Source organism: Pelophylax lessonae (genome assembly GCF_965119305.1).
Source record: "Pelophylax lessonae genome assembly, chromosome: 3".
Classification (NCBI taxonomy): domain Eukaryota; kingdom Metazoa; phylum Chordata; class Amphibia; order Anura; family Ranidae; genus Pelophylax; species Pelophylax lessonae.
Window position 1 is genome coordinate 202,207,856 of NC_138770.1, and position 27,540 is coordinate 202,235,395.

A 27,540-nucleotide genomic window follows, 5' to 3' on the forward strand; every position below is an offset into this window, starting at 1 on the left:
CAATGTACACTGATGACGCATGATCTTGATACTTTTAGAGGAAGGCTCACAGAGGCAAAGGATCACATAGGATTTGTGGAAGATCTTCAGGGCTCCCATTCAACTCAGCTTGCTAAACTGCAGTCACAAGTTACATCCTTGTTCACAAGGTAGAAGATGCTGAAAATCGCCAGCGGCAAAACAATATAACAGTTGTGGGCCTACCTAACGGAGCCGAGGGTCCCAAACCAGCAGTATTCGCGGAAGCATTTTTTTAAAGCTACTTATCAACATGCCTGATATGCCACCTACCTATGTTGTTGAAAGGGTGCACCGAGTCCCGTCTGGAGCTCCTCCATGTCACTTTTTGATGCGTCTCCTAAACTTCAGAGATCATGACATGATTCTTGTCGAAGCCAGGAAACACCAGGAATTTCCCTTTGAAAATACAAAGATCATGCTCTTCCTGGATTTTTCAGCCGAAATTCAAAAGTGGAGAAGATCCTTTACGAAGGTGCGATGACGCCTAAGAGAAAAAAACATTGACTACAGCATGCTTTACCCGAATAGGCTTTGCGTTCCGCGTCGTGGGGTGGTTAAATTCTTTGATACTCCGCTAGAAGTTAGCAACTGGTTGGAAACCCTGTGAGTGAGTATTGCCTTCGGGCTGTCTCCCTATGCCCCTACAAGAAATGTCCTGCAGGAGTTCTTCAGTTTACAGTTTTTCTCTTTCGTTCATTGACGGACACAGCTCCTGATCTTCTTAACCATTGGGTTATACTGCCCCCTACAGGAGTAGAACACTAGGCAGAAAAAAAGTCTGGCTACGCCTATGGGCAATCCCAGGGGGTATACTCCCTCACTCTGCTATAGGTACTCAGTTTATTTCTGCCATGTCAGGAGTAAGGACTTATTTCCTTGCTGGGATCTCTGGTCCTGGCAATTTTTTATTTTTAGATAAAAAAATTTTTCTCCTGGATTTTTTCCTGTGAGATCTACAATCAACTGCCGGAGTGGGCGACGGAATGGATAATCTAGATCCAGTGGTCAGCCTAGTCTGGCCAGCCTGCGTGCACAGACCTCAGCTCCGCGCTAGGTTGGCCGCGACATAGCCCCACCGGACAAGGGCTGGCCTGCGAGGTTAACGCTTCGTGAGGTCACATATGACCGGGTCTCGGCCTGAGTCGCAGCATTCCTCCTTGCTGATAGCCCCCCATTTGGATGGAGAGGAGGTTCTGTCTGGAGCGGTGCCCACCTGGTTCCTGGTATGGTAAGTAACTGTCCCCCCTCTCCCCTGGAGGGTTTTGGAGTGGATGTGGGCACCTCCAGGGGACGGTCGGACCTCTGGGTTCCCCTACTTCTGTGGCCCGCAATATGTACACCCTGGCTGGTTAGGCACTGAGGCCGATATTCACAATTGCTATGGTGTCGCAGACTCTGACCGAATGGGCTAGGCTTTTGTGCTGTGACCTGGAGGGGGAGTAGCGCCCCACCTGCCTTTGCTGAGCTAACGGACCAGCTGGTCCAGGGGCTGCAGTTTATCTGTGATGTCTCTTTGGATGCGGCTCCCCTAGTGGCTCGACTCTCTGTTTCGGCAGTGGTCCTTCGGCATTTCTTTTGGCTCAAATCCTGGTCTGCAGACCAGACTTCTAAAAAGGCCTTGACTGATCTCCCCTTTCAAAGAGATTGCCTGTTTGGTGCTACCCTGGATGACATCATTAACGGTCTCACCAAGGGAAGAGTATTTTTTTTTCGCTGGCTACTAAGGGCAAGGACCCTCGTCGTAGATGTGGGCCCTCCTTTTCATCCCTCAGGGTCAACTGACAAGGGATCGGAGCCCTTTGGGGCCTCCTCTGGTGGATCCAAGCAAACTTGGTCTGGCAAGTCAAGAGCAGGCTTCTTCAGACTTGCGCACAAGGCCCCTTCAGCATGAAGATGTGCCCTCACCCGTATCTGGGGTGGGGAGATGTCTTTGCTGGTTCCCGGACCTGTGGACTTCCCTGGTACAAGTCAAGTGGGTCCACGAGGTCATTCGGTCCTGCTACAAGATCGAGTTTTGTTCTTACCCTCCAGGAAGGTTCTTCCTTTTAATGTGCGACTGTCCCTGGTCCGCTTAAAGGCTCTTTTTGGGGCGATGCAAGACATTTTACTTTAAATGGCGATGGTTGGATGACCTCCTTCTGCGAGCGGAGTCTCCTACTGCTCTGGTGGAAAACCTGGAAATCACCATATGGGCTTGAGGGTGTTTGGTTGGATTCTTATTTTTCAGAGGTCTGCTCTGGTTCATTCTATGGACTCAGCCTTAGCCAGAGTGCTCCTTCCTCTGGACAAACTCCAGAAACTGCAATGCTTTAATTCATCTCCTGCTGTCCAGCAGATGGTAATCACTCCGGACTTGCATGCGGGTGCTGGACCTGATGATGTCTACCTTCAAGGCGGTTCCATTTGCACAGTTGCATACGAGGTCCCTGCAGAGGGAGATTCTGGCCAAATGGGACAAGAATTCGCAGCCTCTAGACAATCTGAGCGGGGATCGAAAGAGTCACTGATATGGTGGCTTCGTTCTCTGGCGCATCGACTGGGCAAATCCTTCCTCCCCTTATATTGGACAGTGGTCAATCATGGATGGCAGCCTGTGTGGCTGTGGAGGCGTCCTCAGCAAAAACTCTGCTTAGGGGATCTGGACACTGGAAGAGTTCAGACTATAGATCAATGTCTTGGAACTCCGAGCGATCAGACTGTGCCAGGAACATTGGATGGATAGTCTACAGGGATGTCAAGTGCGCATTCAATTGGACAATGCCACGGCTGTGGCTTATGTCAATCACCAGGGCGCCATAAGAAGTGTCCTGGTGGCTCTGGAGGTAGCCGTCATTCTAAAATGGGCAGAACGGTTCGTTCTAGTTCTCTCCGCCGTACACATTCCCGGGGTGGAAAACTGGCAGGCGGATTACCTCAGTTGGCAGGCGTTGGACCAAGGGGAGTGGTTCATTCATCCGGAGATGTTTCATCAGTTGTGTCTCCGGTGGTACATCCCCGAGGTGGATCTGTTGGCGCCCCAGCGCAAAAGAAAGGAGCAGAGGTTTGTGGCTTGGTTACGGGATCCTCTGGGGGATGCCACAGATGCCCTGGTGGCCCCATGGGGTCAGTATTGTCTGATTTGCGCCTTCCCTCCTCCCAAGCTTCTGCCAAGACTTCTATGCAGGATCAAGACATAAGGGATTCCGGTCATCTTAGTGGCCCTGGACTGGCTTCGGCGGGCTTGGTACGCCGACCTGGTGCGGCTGGTCGCCGATGTTCCTTGGAAACGTCCTCTCAGGGAGGATATGTTGTCCCAGGGACCAATCTTCCATCCTGCTTTACAGTCGCTGGCTTTGATGGCTTGGATTTTGAATGCCAGGTGCTGATGGATAGAGGTTTGTCTGAGTCAGTGTTTCCAAGCTGTTAAAAGCTAGGAAATCTACTTCTAGAAAGATCTACCATCATACGTGGAAGACGTACTTTGCGTGGTGTGAGTCTCTTGGGGTTCATCCTCTTTCTTTTTTGGTTGTTCAGATCTTGACCTTCCTTCAACGGGGGGAAGAGCACAAACTGGCCTTGAGTACTATCAAGGGCCGGGTGTTGGCCTTAGCGGTCTTCCTTCGACGGCCCATGGCCACACACTCCCTGGTGTGTACTTTTCTTCATGGTGTTAAGCACTTGGCTTCTCCAGTGGGTTCTTCGTTACCGCCTTGGGATCTCAATTTGGTGCTCTCAGTCCTCCAGAAGCCCCCTTTTGAGAATCTTCAGGAGATTCCCCTGCCTACGCTGTCCCAGAAGGTGGCCTTTTTGGTGACTATCACTTCTCCCTGTAGGGTGTTGGAATTGGCGGCGTTATTCTGTTGTTCACCTTACTTAGTGGCTCACAGAGATAAGATGGTTCTTCGCCCCTGTCCATCGTTCCTTCCCAAGATTGTCTCTGATTTTAATTTGAATGAACAAATTGTATTGCCTTCCCTGTGTCCCAGGCCAACAAATCTGAAGGGAATTGCTTTGCATGCCTTGGATGTGGACCGGGCAATTAGGGTGTACCTGGCAGCTACAGAGTCTTTCAGGAAGTCAGACTCACTATTTGTGTTGACGGATGGGCCTCAGAAAGGGTTGTCCGTTTCCTTTTTGACCATTTCCAGATGGATCAGACAGACGGTAATTCAGTCCTATTCCATCAGGGGTCAGGTTCCTCCTCCCCCTGTCAAGACACACTCTACTTGGGCGCTCAGTGCCTCCTGAGCCTTTCGTCATCAGGCGTCAGTGACGCAGGTTTGCAAGGTGGCCATCTGATCGTCGGTGCACACTTTCACAAGGTTCTATAAAGTGGATGTGTTGGCATCTGCGGATGCTTCCTTTGGCCGCAAGGTTTTGCAGGCTGCTGTTTAGAGGACCTGGACCTATTTGAATGTGTAATGTTTTTTTTAGGTGGGCTCTAGTTGTTTTGGTTGAGCTCCTGTTTACCTGGTTGGCTATAGTTAGCCTTGGGAGTTTCTTTTCGCTGTTCCCACCCCTCATGTTTAACACTGCTATGGGATGTCAATGGTTAAGAAGATCAGTCAATGAACGAAAAAAAGGAAATGGGATTTTTTACTTACAGTAAGTACATCCTTGTTCACAAGGTAGAAGATGCTGAAAATCGCCAGCGGCAAAAACAATATAAGAGTTGTGGGCCTACCTAACGGAGCCGAGGGTCCCAAACCAGCAGTATTCGCGGAAGCATTTTTTTAAAGCTACTTATCAACATGCCTGATATGCCACCTACCTATGTTGTTGAAAGGGTGCACCGAGTCCCGTCTGGAGCTCCTCCATGTCACTTTTTGGTGCGTCTCCTAAACTTCAGAGATCATGACATGATTCTTGTCGAAGCCAGGAAACACCAGGAATTTCCCTTTGAAAATACAAAGATCATGCTCTTCCTGGATTTTTCAGCCGAAATTCAAAAGTGGAGAAGATCCTTTACAAAGGTGCGATGACGCCTAAGAGAAAAAAACATTGACTACAGCATGCTTTACCCGAATAGGCTTTGCGTTCCGCGTCGTGGGGTGGTTAAATTCTTTGATACTCCGCTAGAAGTTAGCAACTGGTTGGAAATCCTGTGAGTGAGTATTGCCTTCGGGCTGTCTCCCTATGCCCCTACAAGAAATGTCCTGCAGGAGTTCTTCAGTTTACAGTTTTTCTCTTTCGTTCATTGACGGACACAGCTCCTGATCTTCTTAACCATTGGGTTATACTGCCCCCTACAGGAGTAGAACACTAGGCAGAAAAAAAGTCTGGCTACGCCTATGGGCAATCCCAGGGGGTATACTCCCTCACTCTGCTATAGGTACTCAGTTTATTTCTGCCATGTCAGGAGTAAGGACTTATTTCCTTGCTGGGATCTCTGGTCCTGGCAATTTTTTATTTTTAGATAAAAAATTTTTCTCCTGGATTTTTTCCTGTGAGATCTACAATCAACTGCCGGAGTGGGCGACGGAATGGATAATCTAGATCCAGTGGTCAGCCTAGTCTGGCCAGCCTGCGTGCACAGACCTCAGCTCCGCGCTAGGTTGGCCGCGACATAGCCCCACCGGACAAGGGCTGGCCTGCGAGGTTAACGCTTCGTGAGGTCACATATGACCGGGTCTCGGCCTGAGTCGCAGCATTCCTCCTTGCTGATAGCCCCCCATTTGGATGGAGAGGAGGTTCTGTCTGGAGCGGTGCCCACCTGGTTCCTGGTATGGTAAGTAACTGTCCCCCCTCTCCCCTGGAGGGTTTTGGAGTGGATGTGGGCACCTCCAGGGGACGGTCGGACCTCTGGGTTCCCCTACTTCTGTGGCCCGCAATATGTACACCCTGGCTGGTTAGGCACTGAGGCCGATATTCACAATTGCTATGGTGTCGCAGACTCTGACCGAATGGGCTAGGCTTTTGTGCTGTGACCTGGAGGGGGAGTAGCGCCCCACCTGCCTTTGCTGAGCTAACGGACCAGCTGGTCCAGGGGCTGCAGTTTATCTGTGATGTCTCTTTGGATGCGGCTCCCCTAGTGGCTCGACTCTCTGTTTCGGCAGTGGTCCTTCGGCATTTCTTTTGGCTCAAATCCTGGTCTGCAGACCAGACTTCTAAAAAGGCCTTGACTGATCTCCCCTTTCAAAGAGATTGCCTGTTTGGTGCTACCCTGGATGACATCATTAACGGTCTCACCAAGGGAAGAGTACTTTTTTTCCGCTGGCTACTAAGGGCAAGGACCCTCGTCGTAGATGTGGGCCCTCCTTTTCATCCCTCAGGGTCAACTGACAAGGGATCGGAGCCCTTTGGGGCCTCCTCTGGTGGATCCAAGCAAACTTGGTCTGGCAAGTCAAGAGCAGGCTTCTTCAGACTTGCGCACAAGGCCCCTTCAGCATGAAGATGTGCCCTCACCCGTATCTGGGGTGGGGAGATGTCTTTGCTGGTTCCCGGACCTGTGGACTTCCCTGGTACAAGTCAAGTGGGTCCACGAGGTCATTCGGTCCTGCTACAAGATCGAGTTTTGTTCTTACCCTCCAGGAAGGTTCTTCCTTTTAATGTGCGACTGTCCCTGGTCCGCTTAAAGGCTCTTTTTGGGGCGATGCAAGACATTTTACTTTAAATGGCGATGGTTGGATGACCTCCTTCTGCGAGCGGAGTCTCCTACTGCTCTGGTGGAAAACCTGGAAATCACCATATGGGCTTGAGGGTGTTTGGTTGGATTCTTATTTTTCAGAGGTCTGCTCTGGTTCATTCTATGGACTCAGCCTTAGCCAGAGTGCTCCTTCCTCTGGACAAACTCCAGAAACTGCAATGCTTTAATTCATCTCCTGCTGTCCAGCAGATGGTAATCACTCCGGACTTGCATGCGGGTGCTGGACCTGATGATGTCTACCTTCAAGGCGGTTCCATTTGCACAGTTGCATACGAGGTCCCTGCAGAGGGAGATTCTGGCCAAATGGGACAAGAATTCGCAGCCTCTAGACAATCTGAGCGGGGATCGAAAGAGTCGCTGATATGGTGGCTTCGTTCTCTGGCGCATCGACTGGGCAAATCCTTCCTCCCCTTATATTGGACAGTGGTCAATCATGGATGGCAGCCTGTGTGGCTGTGGAGGCGTCCTCAGCAAAAACTCTGCTTAGGGGATCTGGACACTGGAAGAGTTCAGACTATAGATCAATGTCTTGGAACTCCGAGCGATCAGACTGTGCCAGGAACATTGGATGGATAGTCTACAGGGATGTCAAGTGCGCATTCAATTGGACAATGCCACGGCTGTGGCTTATGTCAATCACCAGGGCGCCATAAGAAGTGTCCTGGTGGCTCTGGAGGTAGCCGTCATTCTAAAATGGGCAGAACGGTTCGTTCTAGTTCTCTCCGCCGTACACATTCCTGGGGTGGAAAACTGGCAGGCGGATTACCTCAGTTGGCAGGCGTTGGACCAAGGGGAGTGGTTCATTCATCCGGAGATGTTTCATCAGTTGTGTCTCCGGTGGTACATCCCCGAGGTGGATCTGTTGGCGCCCCAGCGCAAAAGAAAGGAGCAGAGGTTTGTGGCTTGGTTACGGGATCCTCTGGGGGATGCCACAGATGCCCTGGTGGCCCCATGGGGTCAGTATTGTCTGATTTGCGCCTTCCCTCCTCCCAAGCTTCTGCCAAGACTTCTATGCAGGATCAAGACATAAGGGATTCCGGTCATCTTAGTGGCCCTGGACTGGCTTCGGCGGGCTTGGTACGCCGACCTGGTGCGGCTGGTCGCCGATGTTCCTTGGAAACGTCCTCTCAGGGAGGATATGTTGTCCCAGGGACCAATCTTCCATCCTGCTTTACAGTCGCTGGCTTTGATGGCTTGGATTTTGAATGCCAGGTGCTGATGGATAGAGGTTTGTCTGAGTCAGTGTTTCCAAGCTGTTAAAAGCTAGGAAATCTACTTCTAGAAAGATCTACCATCATACGTGGAAGACGTACTTTGCGTGGTGTGAGTCTCTTGGGGTTAATCCTCTTTCTTTTTTGGTTGTTCAGATCTTGACCTTCCTTCAACGGGGGGAAGAGCACAAACTGGCCTTGAGTACTATCAAGGGCCGGGTGTTGGCCTTAGCGGTCTTCCTTCGACGGCCCATGGCCACACACTCCCTGGTGTGTACTTTTCTTCATGGTGTTAAGCACTTGGCTTCTCCAGTGGGTTCTTCGTTACCGCCTTGGGATCTCAATTTGGTGCTCTCAGTCCTCCAGAAGCCCCCTTTTGAGAATCTTCAGGAGATTCCCCTGCCTACGCTGTCCCAGAAGGTGGCCTTTTTGGTGACTATCACTTCTCCCTGTAGGGTGTTGGAATTGGCGGCGTTATTCTGTTGTTCACCTTACTTAGTGGCTCACAGAGATAAGATGGTTCTTCGCCCCTGTCCATCGTTCCTTCCCAAGATTGTCTCTGATTTTAATTTGAATGAACAAATTGTATTGCCTTCCCTGTGTCCCAGGCCAACAAATCTGAAGGGAATTGCTTTGCATGCCTTGGATGTGGACCGGGCAATTAGGGTGTACCTGGCAGCTACAGAGTCTTTCAGGAAGTCAGACTCACTATTTGTGTTGACGGATGGGCCTCAGAAAGGGTTGTCCGTTTCCTTTTTGACCATTTCCAGATGGATCAGACAGACGGTAATTCAGTCCTATTCCATCAGGGGTCAGGTTCCTCCTCCCCCTGTCAAGACACACTCTACTTGGGCGCTCAGTGCCTCCTGAGCCTTTCGTCATCAGGCGTCAGTGATGCAGGTTTGCAAGGTGGCCATCTGATCGTCGGTGCACACTTTCATAAGGTTCTATAAAGTGGATGTGTTGGCATCTGCGGATGCTTCCTTTGGCCGCAAGGTTTTGCAGGCTGCTGTTTAGAGGACCTGGACCTATTTGAATGTGTAATGTTTTTTTTAGGTGGGCTCTAGTTGTTTTGGTTGAGCTCCTGTTTACCTGGTTGGCTATAGTTAGCCTTGGGAGTTTCTTTTCGCTGTTCCCACCCCTCATGTTTAACACTGCTATGGGATGTCAATGGTTAAGAAGATCAGTCAATGAACGAAAAAAAGGAAACGGGATTTTTTACTTACAGTAAGTACATCCTTGTTCACAAGGTAGAAGATGCTGAAAATCGCCAGCGGCAAAAACAATATAAGAGTTGTGGGCCTACCTAACGGAGCCGAGGGTCCCAAACCAGCAGTATTCGCGGAAGCATTTTTTTAAAGCTACTTATCAACATGCCTGATATGCCACCTACCTATGTTGTTGAAAGGGTGCACCGAGTCCCGTCTGGAGCTCCTCCATGTCACTTTTTGGTACGTCTCCTAAACTTCAGAGATCATGACATGATTCTTGTCGAAGCCAGGAAACACCAGGAATTTCCCTTTGAAAATACAAAGATCATGCTCTTCCTGGATTTTTCAGCCGAAATTCAAAAGTGGAGAAGATCCTTTACGAAGGTGCGATGACGCCTAAGAGAAAAAAACATTGACTACAGCATGCTTTACCCGAATAGGCTTTGCGTTTCGCGTCGTGGGGTGGTTAAATTCTTTGATACTCCGCTAGAAGTTAGCAACTGGTTGGAAATCCTGTGAGTGAGTATTGCCTTCGGGCTGTCTCCCTATGCCCCTACAAGAAATGTCCTGCAGGAGTTCTTCAGTTTACAGTTTTTCTCTTTCGTTCATTGACGGACACAGCTCCTGATCTTCTTAACCATTGGGTTATACTGCCCCCTACAGGAGTAGAACACTAGGCAGAAAAAAAGTCTGGGTACGCCTATGGGCAATCCCAGGGGGTATACTCCCTCACTCTGCTATAGGTACTCAGTTTATTTCTGCCATGTCAGGAGTAAGGACTTATTTCCTTGCTGGGATCTCTGGTCCTGGCAATTTTTTATTTTTAGATAAAAAATTTTTCTCCTGGATTTTTTCCTGTGAGATCTACAATCAACTGCCGGAGTGGGCGACGGAATGGATAATCTAGATCCAGTGGTCAGCCTAGTCTGGCCAGCCTGCGTGCACAGACCTCAGCTCCGCGCTAGGTTGGCCGCGACATAGCCCCACCGGACAAGGGCTGGCCTGCGAGGTTAACGCTTCGTGAGGTCACATATGACCGGGTCTCGGCCTGAGTCGCAGCATTCCTCCTTGCTGATAGCCCCCCATTTGGATGGAGAGGAGGTTCTGTCTGGAGCGGTGCCCACCTGGTTCCTGGTATGGTAAGTAACTGTCCCCCCTCTCCCCTGGAGGGTTTTGGAGTGGATGTGGGCACCTCCAGGGGACGGTCGGACCTCTGGGTTCCCCTACTTCTGTGGCCCGCAATATGTACACCCTGGCTGGTTAGGCACTGAGGCCGATATTCACAATTGCTATGGTGTCGCAGACTCTGACCGAATGGGCTAGGCTTTTGTGCTGTGACCTGGAGGGGGAGTAGCGCCCCACCTGCCTTTGCTGAGCTAACGGACCAGCTGGTCCAGGGGCTGCAGTTTATCTGTGATGTCTCTTTGGATGCGGCTCCCCTAGTGGCTCGACTCTCTGTTTCGGCAGTGGTCCTTCGGCATTTCTTTTGGCTCAAATCCTGGTCTGCAGACCAGACTTCTAAAAAGGCCTTGACTGATCTCCCCTTTCAAAGAGATTGCCTGTTTGGTGCTACCCTGGATGACATCATTAACGGTCTCACCAAGGGAAGAGTACTTTTTTTACGCTGGCTACTAAGGGCAAGGACCCTCGTCGTAGATGTGGGCCCTCCTTTTCATCCCTCAGGGTCAACTGACAAGGGATCGGAGCCCTTTGGGGCCTCCTCTGGTGGATCCAAGCAAACTTGGTCTGGCAAGTCAAGAGCAGGCTTCTTCAGACTTGCGCACAAGGCCCCTTCAGCATGAAGATGTGCCCTCACCCGTATCTGGGGTGGGGAGATGTCTTTGCTGGTTCCCGGACCTGTGGACTTCCCTGGTACAAGTCAAGTGGGTCCACGAGGTCATTCGGTCCTGCTACAAGATCGAGTTTTGTTCTTACCCTCCAGGAAGGTTCTTCCTTTTAATGTGCGACTGTCCCTGGTCCGCTTAAAGGCTCTTTTTGGGGCGATGCAAGACATTTTACTTTAAATGGCGATGGTTGGATGACCTCCTTCTGCAAGCAGAGTCTCCTACTGCTCTGGTGGAAAACCTGGAAATCACCATATGGGCTTGAGGGTGTTTGGTTGGATTCTTATTTTTCAGAGGTCTGCTCTGGTTCATTCTATGGACTCAGCCTTAGCCAGAGTGCTCCTTCCTCTGGACAAACTCCAGAAACTGCAATGCTTTAATTCATCTCCTGCTGTCCAGCAGATGGTAATCACTCCGGACTTGCATGCGGGTGCTGGACCTGATGATGTCTACCTTCAAGGCGGTTCCATTTGCACAGTTGCATACGAGGTCCCTGCAGAGGGAGATTCTGGCCAAATGGGACAAGAATTCGCAGCCTCTAGACAATCTGAGCGGGGATCGAAAGAGTCGCTGATATGGTGGCTTCGTTCTCTGGCGCATCGACTGGGCAAATCCTTCCTCCCCTTATATTGGACAGTGGTCAATCATGGATGGCAGCCTGTGTGGCTGTGGAGGCGTCCTCAGCAAAAACTCTGCTTAGGGGATCTGGACACTGGAAGAGTTCAGACTATAGATCAATGTCTTGGAACTCCGAGCGATCAGACTGTGCCAGGAACATTGGATGGATAGTCTACAGGGATGTCAAGTGCGCATTCAATTGGACAATGCCACGGCTGAGGCTTATGTCAATCACCAGGGTGCCATAAGAAGTGTCCTGGTGGCAGCCGTCATTCTAAAATGGGCAGAACGGTTCGTTCTAGTTCTCTCCGCCGTACACATTCCCGGGGTGGAAAACTGGCAGGCGGATTACCTCAGTTGGCAGGCGTTGGACCAAGGGGAGTGGTTCATTCATCCGGAGATGTTTCATCAGTTGTGTCTCCGGTGGGACATCCCCGAGGTGGATCTGTTGGCGCCCCAGCGCAAAAGAAAGGAGCAGAGGTTTGTGGCTTGGTTACGGGATCCTCTGGGGGATGCCACAGATGCCCTGGTGGCCCCATGGGGTCAGTATTGTCTGATTTGCGCCTTCCCTCCTCCCAAGCTTCTGCCAAGACTTCTATGCAGGATCAAGACATAAGGGATTCCGGTCATCTTAGTGGCCCTGGACTGGCTTCGGCGGGCTTGGTACGCCGACCTGGTGCGGCTGGTCGCCGATGTTCCTTGGAAACGTCCTCTCAGGGAGGATATGTTGTCCCAGGGACCAATCTTCCATCCTGCTTTACAGTCGCTGGCTTTGATGGCTTGGATTTTGAATGCCAGGTGCTGATGGATAGAGGTTTGTCTGAGTCAGTGTTTCCAAGCTGTTAAAAGCTAGGAAATCTACTTCTAGAAAGATCTACCATCATACGTGGAAGACGTACTTTGCGTGGTGTGAGTCTCTTGGGGTTCATCCTCTTTCTTTTTTGGTTGTTCAGATCTTGACCTTCCTTCAACGGGGGGAAGAGCACAAACTGGCCTTGAGTACTATCAAGGGCCGGGTGTTGGCCTTAGCGGTCTTCCTTCGACGGCCCATGGCCACACACTCCCTGGTGTGTACTTTTCTTCATGGTGTTTAGCACTTAGCTTCTCCAGTGGGTTCTTCGTTACCGCCTTGGGATCTCAATTTGGTGCTCTCAGTCCTCCAGAAGCCCCCTTTTGAGAATCTTCAGGAGATTCCCCTGCCTACGCTGTCCCAGAAGGTGGCCTTTTTGGTGACTATCACTTCTCCCTGTAGGGTGTTGGAATTGGCGGCGTTATTCTGTTGTTCACCTTACTTAGTGGCTCACAGAGATAAGATGGTTCTTCGCCCCTGTCCATCGTTCCTTCCCAAGATTGTCTCTGATTTTAATTTGAATGAACAAATTGTATTGCCTTCCCTGTGTCCCAGGCCAACAAATCTGAAGGGAATTGCTTTGCATGCCTTGGATGTGGACCGGGCAATTAGGGTGTACCTGGCAGCTACAGAGTCTTTCAGGAAGTCAGACTCACTATTTGTGTTGACGGATGGGCCTCAGAAAGGGTTGTCCGTTTCCTTTTTGACCATTTCCAGATGGATCAGACAGACGGTAATTCAGTCCTATTCCATCAGGGGTCAGGTTCCTCCTCCCCCTGTCAAGACACACTCTACTTGGGCGCTCAGTGCCTCCTGAGCCTTCCGTCATCAGGCGTCAGTGACGCAGGTTTGCAAGGTGGCCATCTGATCGTCGGTGCACACTTTCACAAGGTTCTATAAAGTGGATGTGTTGGCATCTGCGGATGCTTCCTTTGGCCGCAAGGTTTTGCAGGCTGCTGTTTAGAGGACCTGGACCTATTTGAATGTGTAATGTTTTTTTTTAGGTGGGCTCTAGTTGTTTTGGTTGAGCTCCTGTTTACCTGGTTGGCTATAGTTAGCCTTGGGAGTTTCTTTTCGCTGTTCCCACCCCTCATGTTTAACACTGCTATGGGATGTCAATGGTTAAGAAGATCAGTCAATGAACGAAAAAAAGGAAATGGGATTTTTTACTTACAGTAAAATCAATTTCGCTGATGTTCATTGACAGACACAGCACCCACCCCTCTGTGGAGTTGTAATTCTTCTCAAACTGCTTGTATCAATACTGAGTACCTAACGAGAGATGGGGTATACTCTCTCTCTCTATTTTTTGCCTGTTTATTATGTATTCGGTCTAACCAGACTATCGAGGTTGAGCAGCCCTCCCCACCCCCCACACACACCTGTACTCAATCAGTGTCCACCATCAAGTGGATATAGGATGAGTCCCCTGTAGTGCATTTGCACATTTTTCCCAGCAAGGAGTATTATCTCCAAGGGTTAAAAAGGCTGGATTCATCTCTTTCATGGATAGTGTAGGACCCACTGATAATGGGGTACTTTGACGCAGTAGTGGGCTTGAGCACGATATGGCCATATGGTGGGACCAAACCCCCATTTTTATTTATGGACTCTCTTCAGATTTGGTAATAATTTCCTTTGCATTTGCGCGCTATTCTTTTTTAATATACTCTCTGGGAGTGCCCATAGGCGACGCCAGACTTTTTTTTTCTGCCTAGTGTCCTACTCCTGTAGGGGCCAGTATAACCCAATGGTTAAGAAGGAGCTGTGTACGTCAAGAAACATCAGAGAAATGGATTTTACGGTAAGTCAAAAATCCAATTTTTCATGATTACTTTGTTCCGGATCTAACATTCTTACCTTACCAGTATATTCCGCAATGAACATATTCCAAATGTACCTAGTTATTCCCTGTGGGACGGGCATCTGTTCACCTCTCTTGTTATGCGATACTTGAGAAATAGGTTCACCGATTTATTTTGCTAAATACTGTAGCCATAATCCTTAAAGCTCCTACACTAAGATCACTGCTCACAATGTACATTTAATACCCCGAGTACGGCCTTTCTAGTTGGACAATTTCAAACTTTTGCTGTCTTAGGCGTGGTTACACCTCTTCAATATAGTTTGGTTCAGGGATAAGGCTGCGTTTACAGTTCGCCAAGTGGCTAGTTCAAAATTACACAGCAGCAGGGAGTTTTTGGTTTTGTGGACTGTTTTATTGGCCTACAGTGCAATACTTTTCTTTCTTTTATTTTTTGTTTCCTGAATATTTGCATGACATGTCCTCTCTGTGTGGTGCCCTAGGACACGAATCATCTTCTATCTTAGCATTTATGTTTTACTATCCTCAAAAATGTCGGTCACTAAATTACAGCTAGTCTCCTGGAATGACAGGGGGTTAAACAACAAATTTAGAGGTGAAAATGTTTTTATTTATTTTTTTTATCGATGTAAAGAAAAAAAACAATAAGCACATCAACTCTTACAGACAATTCAGTTGTGTATGATGGAAAATTCAAAACAGATAAGGACCAATAACAGGAGGCATTATTAGAAAGCAACATAGACAGTTTCGTATCAAATAATGGGGAGCCATAAAGCCATACGTGGGCAGAATTAAAGAGACTCGTGGTACCATAGAAAGCTTTAGGACGGCCTCATAAGGAGACGTGAAAGAGAATACAAGAAAGACGAAAAACTGTCAAGCCTCAAAGGCAATGGTCTGTAAAAAGAAAATGAAATGGGAATTTAAAGAATGTAACCAAGGGGGGTAAGGGAGAGAAGAAGATGAGGGAGGAGAAAGAAAGAGAAGAGAGAAGCGGGAACAGTATGGAAAAGATATTGGGAGGAGTATTAAAATGTAAATATTGCATAGCAATAAGCGGTGAGGCTGTGTACCAGTAGGGGGGGGGAGGGGGAACCAGGGAGGCCATGGACCAGTTCCCAATATTGCGAGTCTATACTAAAAGCAAAAAAGAAAAAAAAATGTCAGTAATTAGGAGGAGGAGAGCAGATTTTTAAGAAGAGGAAAAATTTGTCCAAACGAGCCATAAGGCCATAAATTGGGAATAAGTGTTGTTATTCAGGGCCAACATCTCTTCCGTGCGCATAATGTCATTCATGACTGAGACCCAGGTGGCCAGAGGCAGCGTCCTCTCTGTCTTCCAAAATAGTGGAATAAGCTGACGAGCAGTCGACAGAAAAAAACGCAGCAGGGTCCTTCTTTGAGTGGCAACAGAACCAGGTAACATGGAAAGAAGAGCAATTGCAGGTTTGAGACTCAGAGTGGCCCCATAGACAACACATTTTTAAAGAGCCTAAGTGTTCCAATATCTTAAGCCTCTATGACCTCATGTGATATTCTTCCAGGAGACACACTTGGATGGCAGCAGGGTCTTAGCCCTCCACCACCTTTGAGTGTAGAGGGCGCTACATACTACGTACGCAACATATGCCCAGGGAGTCTCTATACTAATCAGTAAGACAGCTCCATATACTATACAACAGGTTAGAACAGACCCAGGGGGCCGTTATATAATTGTGGCAGCAGATTTATTCACTTGAAAAGTGGTACTGGTAAAGGTCTACATTCCTCCGCCATGTCAGGTACAGGTGTTATATGATGTGGCGAAAAAACTGGCTCCGTTCATGCACCTCCCTCTTGTTCTAGCCAGGGACTTCAATGCAATTCTGGATGCTGTGCTTGACACCTCTAACTCATCCCGCTCTACATCCTCTGAGCTTTTAGCATGGGCTGATTCGGTGTCCCTAACTGAGTTGTGGAGATGAAAACATCCAGAGGGAGTTTGTTTTTCGCATCTTTCTAAAACCCATCGGTCCTCCTTGCGGATTGACCTGGCTTTCGCCAATTCCCCGATGCTTCAAATAGTTAGATCCGTGGAATATCTTCCAGGAGGCCTTTCGGATCATACTATTTTATCTATAAATTTGGGATTCCTCTCCCTGCAGGCGGTTTTTGGGAAATTAAACACCTTTTCTACTTATTCAGTACTAAGAGCAAATTTGGGAAAGTCCAGTATTCTGCCTATTGATAATGGCTTGCTGCTCCTGATATACCCATACCTTGGGTGGTTGAAATTAAATATCTTGGTGTTGTCATCTCTGCCAAAGTACTGGATTTATTGGCCCTTAATCACCATCCCTTAATCCCTGCATTTAAAAGACGTCTGGAGGCGTGGAAACATCTACCCCTGTCATTGCTGGAAGAATCAACTTACTTAAAATGAAGATTCTACCCATTATTTTATATTTCCTACGAATATCACCAGTGTGGATCCCTAGCTCATACTTCAAAAGGATTGAGGGCTTGTTTTGCTCCTTTCTGTGGTGTTCTTCACACTCAAGAATACGATTACGAGTTCTTCAGAAAACCTTTAGGTCAGGGGGTCTAGCATTGCTGAATCTATATACTGTAAGTGCTTTTTGGCAAGTCAGATGGTATATGCACGTAGATGGTTAACCAAAGGTGATGGAAATGTGGCCACTGTTTTGTAAGTGGCTCTTTTGGGCTCATATGAGGGACTGCATCATCTACTTTTTCAGGGACCACAAAGCTATAGGGCACTGACTGGTTCCATGAGGGTCACGGGTAAGGTGTGGGATAGGGTACAAAACATTATGCAACCAGAGGGCATCAAGTACTCCCCCTCCACGTCACTTTGGTTTAATCACCATTTGCTCCATTTTGCAACAATACCAGATCCCACTGTGGGGGCAGAGAAGGGAATTAGGCAGTTAAAAGATATTGTGGGAGGAGGGCAGCTGCTTACATTTCATAAACTTAAGTCCAAATTCAAACTTCAAAATTGGTATTTTTTCCGTTACCTGCAGCTGCGCCATGCTTTCCTTCTCAGTCTGGATTGGATTCACTGCTCTAGAGCTCAAATCCTCAGAATTGGAACAGTTGCTGGAATCTAAACAATTCTCTAAGATGCTGTCTGTAGTCTACAAAGATTTATTTGGCACGCCCAAAACCAATTGACAAATGTAGGGAGTGGTGGATGTCTGTGATACCCAATTTTCAAGGTGATGACTGGGACGATATGTAAGATTGCCCCTTTAAATATTTGGTGTCTTACAAAGACCACCTCATACAATCTCTCCATCGGATTTATTATACTCCGGCCAGAATTGCTTGGATGTATGCTTCTGTGGACTGTTGGCATTGCCGGCATTCCCCAGTGGACTTCGAGCATATATTCTGGTAATGCCCACTAATACAGCAATTCTGGCTGGAGGTAGTTCGGACTCTTGAGGATATTACAGCTCTGAGCGTGCCCCTAAATTTGTGTGTTTACTTGGCCTAGTGGAAGAGTTAGCACCCCTCAGGGCACAAAGGACTTTGTTGTCAACTACTTTGTTCTATGCGCGTAAGGCCATCCTCCTATACTAGAAGAAAGTGGTGGCACCCTCACTGACGTACTGGAAGACCTTAATTAAAAAGTCCTTATCCTTTTTTAAGGCAACTTACCAAAATAGAGTCTGCCCCAAAAAATTCAAAAAGGTATGGCGGAGCTGAATTTCGGGCTCATCCACACTTACCTGAAGTGGTCATAATTCAACATGGGTTGAGGTGGTCACTTACGTTGAGAGATGGGGATGCCTCCTGACTATTATGGCAATCATGTTGAGTACCTAGATAGCTGTCTAGTGTGGACAGGTGATGTCAATATGCTGACATAGATGTGGGCTCGTGTGAAAGTGACATTACATTACCATGATGAACTTCTCCTGGGATGTATCTTAAATATAAGTGTGTATATATCCTTCTGCAGGTATTGCACTAGGGGAGGGGGTTGGGATTTTTAAGGCTGTTTTAGTTGCCTTATTGTTTTTCCTTTGCACCTGGCTGTGCCAGCTAATGCTAATGTATTTTGTATTTTTTTTGTTTTTGTTTTGAGTTATTGATACTCTGTTTTGTATGCCCTATACATAAATCAATAAAAATAATTTTCCAAAAAAAAAAATTACTTTATTGGAAATTTTTTTTTTTTTTTTTACATTAACCTCTTAGTGTGGTGTTCCTGTTATTTGCCTTCCTTCAGCTCCACCCTGATGTTGGTTTGGAAGCCCTACTTAACAGATGTTGAAACGCTGTAGTTCCCCAACCCTACATTATCTATAAAGGTAGAACCACCCTGAGGTTACAGTGTCAACTTTCCCTCTCCTCAAATTATTTTACGCAAATTATTTTACGTCTCCCAGCACCTAGTAGTGCATAGCAGTATAAAATAACATGGGCAGTTCATTTTCCTATTACCTACAGGACTGTTAATGTAGGAGCTGGGAGACGGTCTGTAAGGCAAGCAGTGGACAGGGCAATAGCTGTGAGATTTCAGATCACCACTGACTTCTGCTACTCAAGCTAAAGTGTCAGGCTTAGACAAGTAAATGGTAACTAAGGGAGTAAAAATAGAGTGTTCATAAGTAATTTGTAATATTTTAAGACTGAATATTCCGATACGTGGATATACCAAGTTATTAGTGGATCTCTTTAAAGCTAAAACAAACTGATATGTGTTTATAATCCAGCTCATGGCTTGCCAGCACTTCTGAAAGTCATGTATTGACCTATCAATACAAAGTTTAAATAGGAGAGTTTACTGGTTAGGAAACCATTTACATTGTATGTGTTATCAGCTGTCACTGGAGTACATGCTGTGCTCAAGAGTGACCATCTAAAGCCTGATATACACTTCATTTTTTTCCTGATCAACCCAGTAGGCTAAACAAAAAAAAAAAGGAGCTGTTGGACAGACTTATGTACACATGGGCCGAAAGTTGGACGATTTCTGTTGAACTGGCCAATACTGCCGATATTTGTCCCATGTGTACCAGGCTTAAGATCTGCCGGTGAGTTTATTATGTAACCTGTGCCTGTTTTACCATGTTTTTAAAAAAGCAATGCTGCTTGAGAGTTTCAGGTGATATTGTTCCTCTAAATCAGGGATCCTCAAACTATGGCCCTCCAGCTGTTGCAGAACTACACATCCCATGAGTCATTGCAAAACTCTGACATTTGCAGACATGACTAGGCATGATGGGAATTGTAGTTCCTGAACAACTAGAGGGCCATAGTTTGAAGACCCCTGCTCTAAATGGTCTCTGAATTTCTAAAAATAGGGAAATGGATTAACAGTATCATGTCTTACTCTAGGGGCACCCACATTTTCCAGTTTCCAGCTGTATTTTATGCGGAAGTTGTGGGTCAATGCCAACCCGGGAAAGGATATTAAAGCTGATTGCATATTTCACTATCATCAGGTTAGTAATACCAACAGCAAAGTCTGAGCTGGGTTGTTGTAATTAAGAGAAAACTAAATGAACTTTGATTTTCGAACAAAATTTTAAATTCAGGAGCTTCCAAAATATTTGCGTGGATACCACCGCTGCTCTGTAGAGGATGCTGCAAATCTAGCTGGCCTGATATACAAAGTACAGTACAACAACGACCGTACCCAGCTTGCAAATCTAAATAAGATCCAGCGAGATTTACTTCCAGAGTACCTGCTGCGCCTTGGTACACCAGAAGAGTGGAAGAAGGTCTGTAATGTATTTTTTTTTTTGCAACTTTTCACACTGCCATTTAATGATTTCTGTTGTATCAAAGGTTTTGCTATGAAAAATTGTTTGGGAATGTAACTTCTATTTTTTAATAAGGCTGGGAGGGGGTGTACCAGACATGATGAAAACTGCAGCTAGCTTTTGTTTATATATCAGAGTTCACCAGCTATCAGGTCTTCTGCTGAACTTTCCAGGATATCAGAGCCAATAGTCAGACACTTGGTAGTATCTTTTATTTTTAAAAAAAATGTGTTTTGGATAACAGGACTGGGTTAGGATTTGTAATTGGATTGAGGTCAGTGACCTCATTTTGGAGATTTTCCATACTTCTACTTGCATGGCTCCCAGAAATGGGGGAGTGGTTGTCATCAGAATAGATCGGCACAGACAGTAATACAAACATAGTCAGTCTTGACAAGAAGTGAGGGCATATATAGTGACCTGGAGGCTTTGTTCTGTAATGACACCTTATCTAAGGCGTTGTTGACCATATAAAAGCAACTGCTTATAGACACAGGTGTAGTTCTGCTGCCATGCCTGGTTGGCCAATGTCCCTCAAATGGATGGTGATATTTGGGAGGCCCCTTTCACTAGCCCGATATCTGCTAGAATTCACCCTATTTATTACAAGCTCCAGCACAGGATATATTTGACCCTGGCCAGGTTATATAGAATCTATCCTTAGACCTCAGGTTGCTGGTGTTCTTCTTCTCCCAATGCCAACTTCATTCATACTGTAGATTTTGTTAGTCGGCCACAACTTTGGTTATACAGTCTTCTATTGAAACCTGTTTACTAAGTTTTATGGATTCCCTAGCCCCCACAAAGGTTATATGCACCTTGCCTACTTTATTTTCTATGCTAGGAAACTCATCATCCTCTCGTGGAAAAATGCACAGCTCCATCCTTGTCGGCCTGGAAAGCGCTGATAAATAAGGCCCTGCCTCTTTACAAAGCTACATATGCGAGCAGGGGGGGGTACCTGCCAAATTTGATAAGGTTTAGGGAGGGTAGGTTCTCTCCATGTCTGCGGTCTCTGATTATTATGTTGTACTTTATGGATTCACTTGTATGGGTACTACCTTGCCCGTGAAGCCCATTAGTTGGTCTTCTTGGTCTTTTATTTGGGCCACCTTTCTTAAGGTGACTATTGGTATACAGCTCTATTTAGGGTCCACTGAGATTGGTTTTGTAATCTGTTAACTAACTGTGGTAGACTTGTCATGTAATAACCACTGTATGCATCTTGTTTGTTTTTCTCATATGCAATACCTGAGCTTGAAGATGCTTAAGCTATGCTGGCTGCTGGTGCTGTAGCACTGAAATGTCTGTCTGTTGTTGACAGTCTGTAACTATTATTTGAATGTTTTTATTTTTTGTTTAAAAACAATAACAAAAATTTTCAAAAATAAAGAACAGTAGGGAGAGGGCTAAACCAGATTTCCCTTTCTGAGGTCGATATTTGTCTATTAATGTCCTAGGGTTGGAGGCATCTTGGACATTCTAGAAGACAGTGAAATAAATGTACAGGGATGCTGCATTACTGTTCTGAATAGAAAAGGATACTTTTGGTTATATATACTGCATGTTCTGTTCATTGGTAAATTACCAGGAATCTACTACGGATAATGTGATAAAATGTTCTTCCATCTATAGACAGTTTGGGATCTAGCTTCCATGCTTCTTTTCTGAATATATTACACAGAATACTAATACATTTTTTTTGTGGACAGAACATCATAGCTGCTTATAATAAACATGAGAAGAAAACAGTGGATGAAGCCAAAGTGTCATTTCTTAAGCATATTTGCAGATGGCCAACATACGGCTCTGCCTTCTTTGAGGTCAAGGTGAGAAAACAGAATATAGGTTGCATTTGAAAGTTCTGGGGCTGCAGACTGTTCTGAGTATTCAACTACCTAAACGAACATGTTCCAGGAAGTTTATATACGAGAGTGGTTGAGGCATTACAACATACAGATTATAGTGAGAAGGGACTTAATAAAACCAAAAAGCACACAACTGTAATCAGTGCATACCACAGTAAAGACTTTCTAAAACATGTCCTATTCCATCATATATTCCAAAAATAAGATCATAATTGCTAATTTCAGGACAGTGGGTGGAGCCATGTAAATTAATATTTTATGCCCAAAACAGCCAAGTACACATCCAGAACTGGGGGTGTATAGTGCAAACATAGCCCGGTATTATAGGAACATGCATTATATAACTGCAAACAGTCTTTTTGACCATTATCAGTGCAGTGTTTGGAAACCATGGCTTCTAAGGTGTATCACTATGTACTAGTTGTTGATAAAGGGATCAAAACTAGTAGCATCCTGACAAAAATGTAGATAATAAACAAAACATTTTATGTGGTCCAGCTACATTTCTAGTCTATGGTCATTTAGTTTGGAAACACCTTGGTAATGTTTGGAAAATGTTCTTTGTTTTTTTTTTGTCATTATTTCTTATATAAAACTGAAAGTATACAGTTGCCAACCATTGTAATTTACAGGGGCAATCATAATTTTGAAGATTTTTGCCCAAGACATTTTTGTTCTTATGATGATCCTAATTTTGAGCTTCAAGCCTTCCATACATAAATCGAAATGTGGCCACTTTGTCAGGGACTGGCCAAATTTCGATTCATGTATGGACAGGGTGGTTGTACAGAACTCGATCTATTGATCGATTTTTGTACAACCTCCCTGTCGGATTTTTGACACTCGATCAGTGTATTCTGATTACGGGGCTGTCAGAATAGTATAGCAGGGAGGATTCCTCCATCCATTGAGTGCCAGTTTTTTATTTGTTCAAAAATGACTAATTTATGGGCTGCCTGTCACATCCAATTTTTGTCTATGTATTAATGAAGTTGAGCTGGGGTTTTACAGTCAGTCCTGGTTCACACATATGCAATGCGGGAACCCTGCAAATCCACTGCGAGTTCTTGCATCGCATTCAACTTGCAGGCAGTTCACACTGCCATATGCATATCGCTGGGGGTGTCAATTTAAAGTTAACGACAGCTCCAGACCAGTTCACATATCACAGTGAGAACTGTCAGTTCAGACATGAATCGGATCGCATAGGTGTGAACACCCATGCGATCCGATTCTGGTGCAGACCCAAAAAAGGGTCCTGTGCAAGTTGTGTCTGAATGTGATGTGAATTCAGCCATACAATCTGTATGGCTGAATTTGCATCACACAGACATTGCATGTTATTTGCAGAGCAGTGCGCTGGGAATCATATGCGATGTCTGTCATCGCATATATGTGAACCATCACTCACTGTCTTCGGAGATAATACTGTTTAATTTTTATGCCCCAGAAAACTACTTTTAAATGCTGGCACTAGGATAGTAAACTGTCCTTCCAGGAGTGTAATTGTATTTTTTTTTGTAATTAAGTTTTTTTTTTAAGTTTTCTCCAGGATACAGCAAATTGACAATTATATTACAAAACAATCAATATCCTTGATCAATGACATTTTTTTTGACTGAGACTATAAAATACATATGGTTTAATATTTAATTTCATTTTATATCATACAGCCAAAAAAATGTAATTTTATTATTAACAGTTCTCATATTTTAATATGTAATTGATGCATTTGCAAAACTAGACCAGGACCCAGTGGACTCCTTAGTGCTCATTAATAATGAACTTTTAAGAGGTTTGTATACCAATGCTAGAAGCCTGCCAACAAGATGGGAGAACTGGAGCTGCTAATGTATGAGGAGGATTTCAATTTTGTTGGGATTTCAGAGACTTGGTTTGGCAGCTCTCATGATTGGCTGGCGACCATTGAAGGGTATTCCCTTTATCACAGAGATAGAGAAGGTAAAAAAGGGGGAGGGGTATGTCTGTATATTCAGAACAGTGTACAGGTAAATAGGAGGGACAACATCGTAAACGGAGCTAAGGAGGAGGTAGAATGCCTATGGGTAGAACTTCAAAGGGAAGGCACTATGGGGAAAGTAATATTGAAAAAACTAAAGTTGAAAAGGATTAAAAGAGGTGCATGGAAGTTGAGTTGTTGAGATACTAGACTAGTCATGGATGGGGGTGGGTTGGGGGAGGTTTGGGCTGCTCCCTCCCTCCCACCTGCCTCCTATCCATCCATTTAGCAGCCATGTGCTTCCATTGTGGAGACACTCAAATTAGAAAGTGTTAGGACTGCAGGTAAAGCAGGGTGCCATGTAGTGGCCCTGCAGCTTACACATGTGTTTTCCAATGCGTGTCAGCTAAACCCCTGTTCTTTATTTATATCATGAGACAGGTCTACTTGGTTGGTGGCAGACTGGAGGGTGAGTACATCAGACTGGGGGCTGGCTGGCTTCCATGCACCTCTTTTAATCCTTTTAACTTTCGTTTTTTCTGATACAGGGATGGAGACACTGGGCATTACCTGCTGGTGTCTTGCTTAAAGTCCCACATAGCCTACATTGTTTAAGTAATATTGAAAAAAGGGGATTCACTCCAGAAATAAAGAGATTTCTCTGTCGCTCATTGACAGACGTAGTCCTCCTTGATTCATATCAACTCGGGTTATACTGCCCTCTACAGGAGTAGGACTAGACAGGAAAGAAAACGTTCTGGCCACACCCTAGGGGCAGTCCCAGAGGGTATATCCTCTCACTTCCTGCTACAGCAAATCAGTTTTTTCTGTCTAGTTAGGAGTAAGGACCTAGATTCCTTGCTAGGATCTTCGGTCCTGGCAAGATTTTTTTTTAGAAATACTTTTTTAGACAGCTTTTTTTCTCCAGTGTTCCTGTGAGATCTTCAAGCAAGTACGCTGAAACTGGGCGACGGGCTGGATGTTGAGATCCAGTGGTCACCCCAGTTCAGCCTATGAGTGCGTGCAGGCCATAGCTCCGCGCTGGGTCGGCTGCGACATAGTCCCACTGGACGGGGACTGACCCTGCGAGTTAAACGTCTCGCCTGGACGCCAATGACCAACAGAGTCACGGTGTCCGTATTGGTCGACAGCCCCCCCACCCCGGTGGAGAGGGGTTCTGTCAGGAGTTGGCGCCCGCCTTGTTCCGGTATGGATGAGTAGAATGTTCCCCCTCTCCCCCTGTCGGGTTTGTTGGTGGACGCGGGCCCCTCTCTGGGATGGTCGGACACTCGGTTTTCTGGGTCTCCCCTCTATCCTATAACAGGTCACAGATCCCCCAATTTGAGTGTGATTTTTGTGAATAGAAACCAGGAGGCTTGGTTTGGGAGCTGACTATCTAAAAGTCACTATATGACTGTAAGGGTGACTGAAGTCAGTGGCAGACTACTAAGAGGCATTACTATTGAGGTATAGAGGTATCCTACCTGTCTAGTGTGTACACAGGCCCATGCCTATGCCTGAGTTACTGCAGCCACAGATCGCCATCCCTCCAGAAAGCCGGTCACTTCCACAGGCCACACAGCCTCCCGCAGGCCAAGGACACCTCCCGCAGGCCGAGGCACTTCCGCAGGCTGCACAGGCCGAATGCACACATCCCGCAGGCCGCTGCTAGCTTGCAAGCCGCCGCTATCCTACACAGGCCGCCGCCATTTTTCTGCAGATCGCACGAGGCCGCCATATTGGTGTAGCCTCGTGTCTCCAGCATGGGGGCAGCCATGTTTGAGGTGACCAAACACCTCGTGGAGTAATTGGGAGGCTCCGGAAGGCGTGTAAAGGGGCGGAGCCGCCTCCTTGGCCCAGGGAAAGCAAGCCAAAGACTTCCTGTCTGTAACAGACAGTGCTGGAAGCAGTTTGATAAGAAACTTCTGTGCATCAGGTGAGCTTTGGGGTCTCTCTCTCTCTCTCTCTCTCTCTCTCTCTTTCTGAGGGGTCCAAGCAGGTAGACTGAGGGGCGCTACTGCGCTGGGGGACTAAGTTAAAAAAAAAAAAAAAAATGTTTTTTTCTTGCAATTAAATTTTTTGTCTTTGCTGGCAAGTGTCTTGTTACATGAACCCTGCCACTCATGTATCCCCACCTGATCCCCTCGGGGTGGCCGCAGGACCCTCCAGTATCCCACTTGTGATGATGCATTATCAGCAGCTTTGGAGTCTTTGGTATCCCGGGTGGAGGTAGCCTGTCAGGGACGGGGGTCAAGAAGAGCGACCCCCGCCTACCCCTATGTCATCTGATACTTCAGATACGGATTCTGAGCTTGTCGTTGCCGGGAAACCTTAAATCTTGAGGTTACACCGGCAGAGGTAGCTGAGACTCATATTCCTTTTTTGGTACTAGCAAGCCTACCAAAATGGTGAAGGGTTTCCCTTGCCCAAATGGGGTCTTCCATAAACGAGCCCCTGCTATTTCCAAACGCATTGCTAGGCGCTATCATTTTGAGGAATCCCTCATTACAAAGATGGACGGTACCACCAATAGTGGACTCACCGATTTCCAGACTAAATAAAGCCACTGTTATCTCGTTGGATTGACAGAATGGGCCCCACCCATCTCTAGGGTGGGGGGACGTCTTCACCGGTTTCCGGATCCAGGGCTTTCCAGAATCCCGGATAAAGGGGTTCGCAAGGTCATATGGTCGGGATACAAGATCGAGTTTCGATCACTTCCACCGGTGCGATTCTTCCCTTCCAATATTCGACATCCCCGGGTCGCTTAAAAAGCTTTGCGGGGAACAGCTTGATGCAACAAGCAGTGGTAGTTCCCATTCCTTGGAGGAGTTCTAGTCGAACCTGTTCACAATGCCCAGGAATAAGGGCTAGGTGCGTCCAATTCTGGTCTTGGAAGAGATGGAGTCCATCCATACAGTGGTGGCCTCCCTGCATCAGGGGGATTTCCTGGCGTCCGTAGACATTTAGGATGCCTATCTTCATATCCCCATCTTCGCAGGACATCAGCGTTTTCTTTGCTTTTCCCAAAGATCATCCCTGGTTCCCACCAGGAGACTGAACTATCTGGGCCTAATTTTAGATACATCCTTGGCAAGAGTGTTTCTCCAGGCGGAGAAACTCCAGAAGATTCAGTCAATGATTCGGATGTTGCTGTCCGTCAACTGGCTGGGATTGATGCTCGCCTCCTTAGAGGCAGTACCGTTTGCCCAGTCTCATACCCGAATTCTCCAAAGAGGAGATTCTTCTCATATGGAATCGGAATCCCGATTCCCTGGACAATCGGATCCGATTGAGCGAGCAGACCAGGGAGGCTCTGGTCTGGTGGCTTCGGTCTCCGATGCTCAGCCAGGGGAAGTCATTTCTTCTGATAAATTCCAGGTTGCCGATAAAGGTGTTGGAACTGAGAGCGATCAGACTTTGTCTGATTTACTGGACCGAGCAGCTCCAGGGCAGTCCGGTTCGGATGCAATCGAACTATGCCATGGTCATGACTTATGTCAATCACCAAGGAGCACCAAGAGTGCCCTGGCGGCCATAGAAATGGCCAACATTCTTTATTGGGGAAACAGTTGTTCCAGTTCTCTCCGCGATATTTATCACGGGGGTGGACAGGCAGATTATTTCAGCCGTCAGATTCTGGATCAAGAGGAATAGTCTCTTCATCCAGAGGTATTTCACCAGCTGTCCCTTCATTGGGGCACCCCGGATATGGATCTGTTGG

The 27,540-nt window shown here is 46.7% G+C and overlaps 1 protein-coding gene across 1 annotated transcript in view; it reads left to right on the plus strand.

The window, feature by feature from the left end:
• Nucleotides 1-27,540, plus strand: part of MYO7B (myosin VIIB) — a 545,169-nt gene that overhangs the window by 454,261 nt on the left and 63,368 nt on the right. The window contains exons 43-45 of the mRNA XM_082249873.1: nt 19,561-19,667; nt 19,761-19,946; nt 21,701-21,817. Of these exons, the coding sequence (XP_082105999.1) occupies nt 19,561-19,667; nt 19,761-19,946; nt 21,701-21,817 (410 nt within the window). The remainder of the gene's footprint in view (nt 1-19,560; nt 19,668-19,760; nt 19,947-21,700; nt 21,818-27,540) is intronic.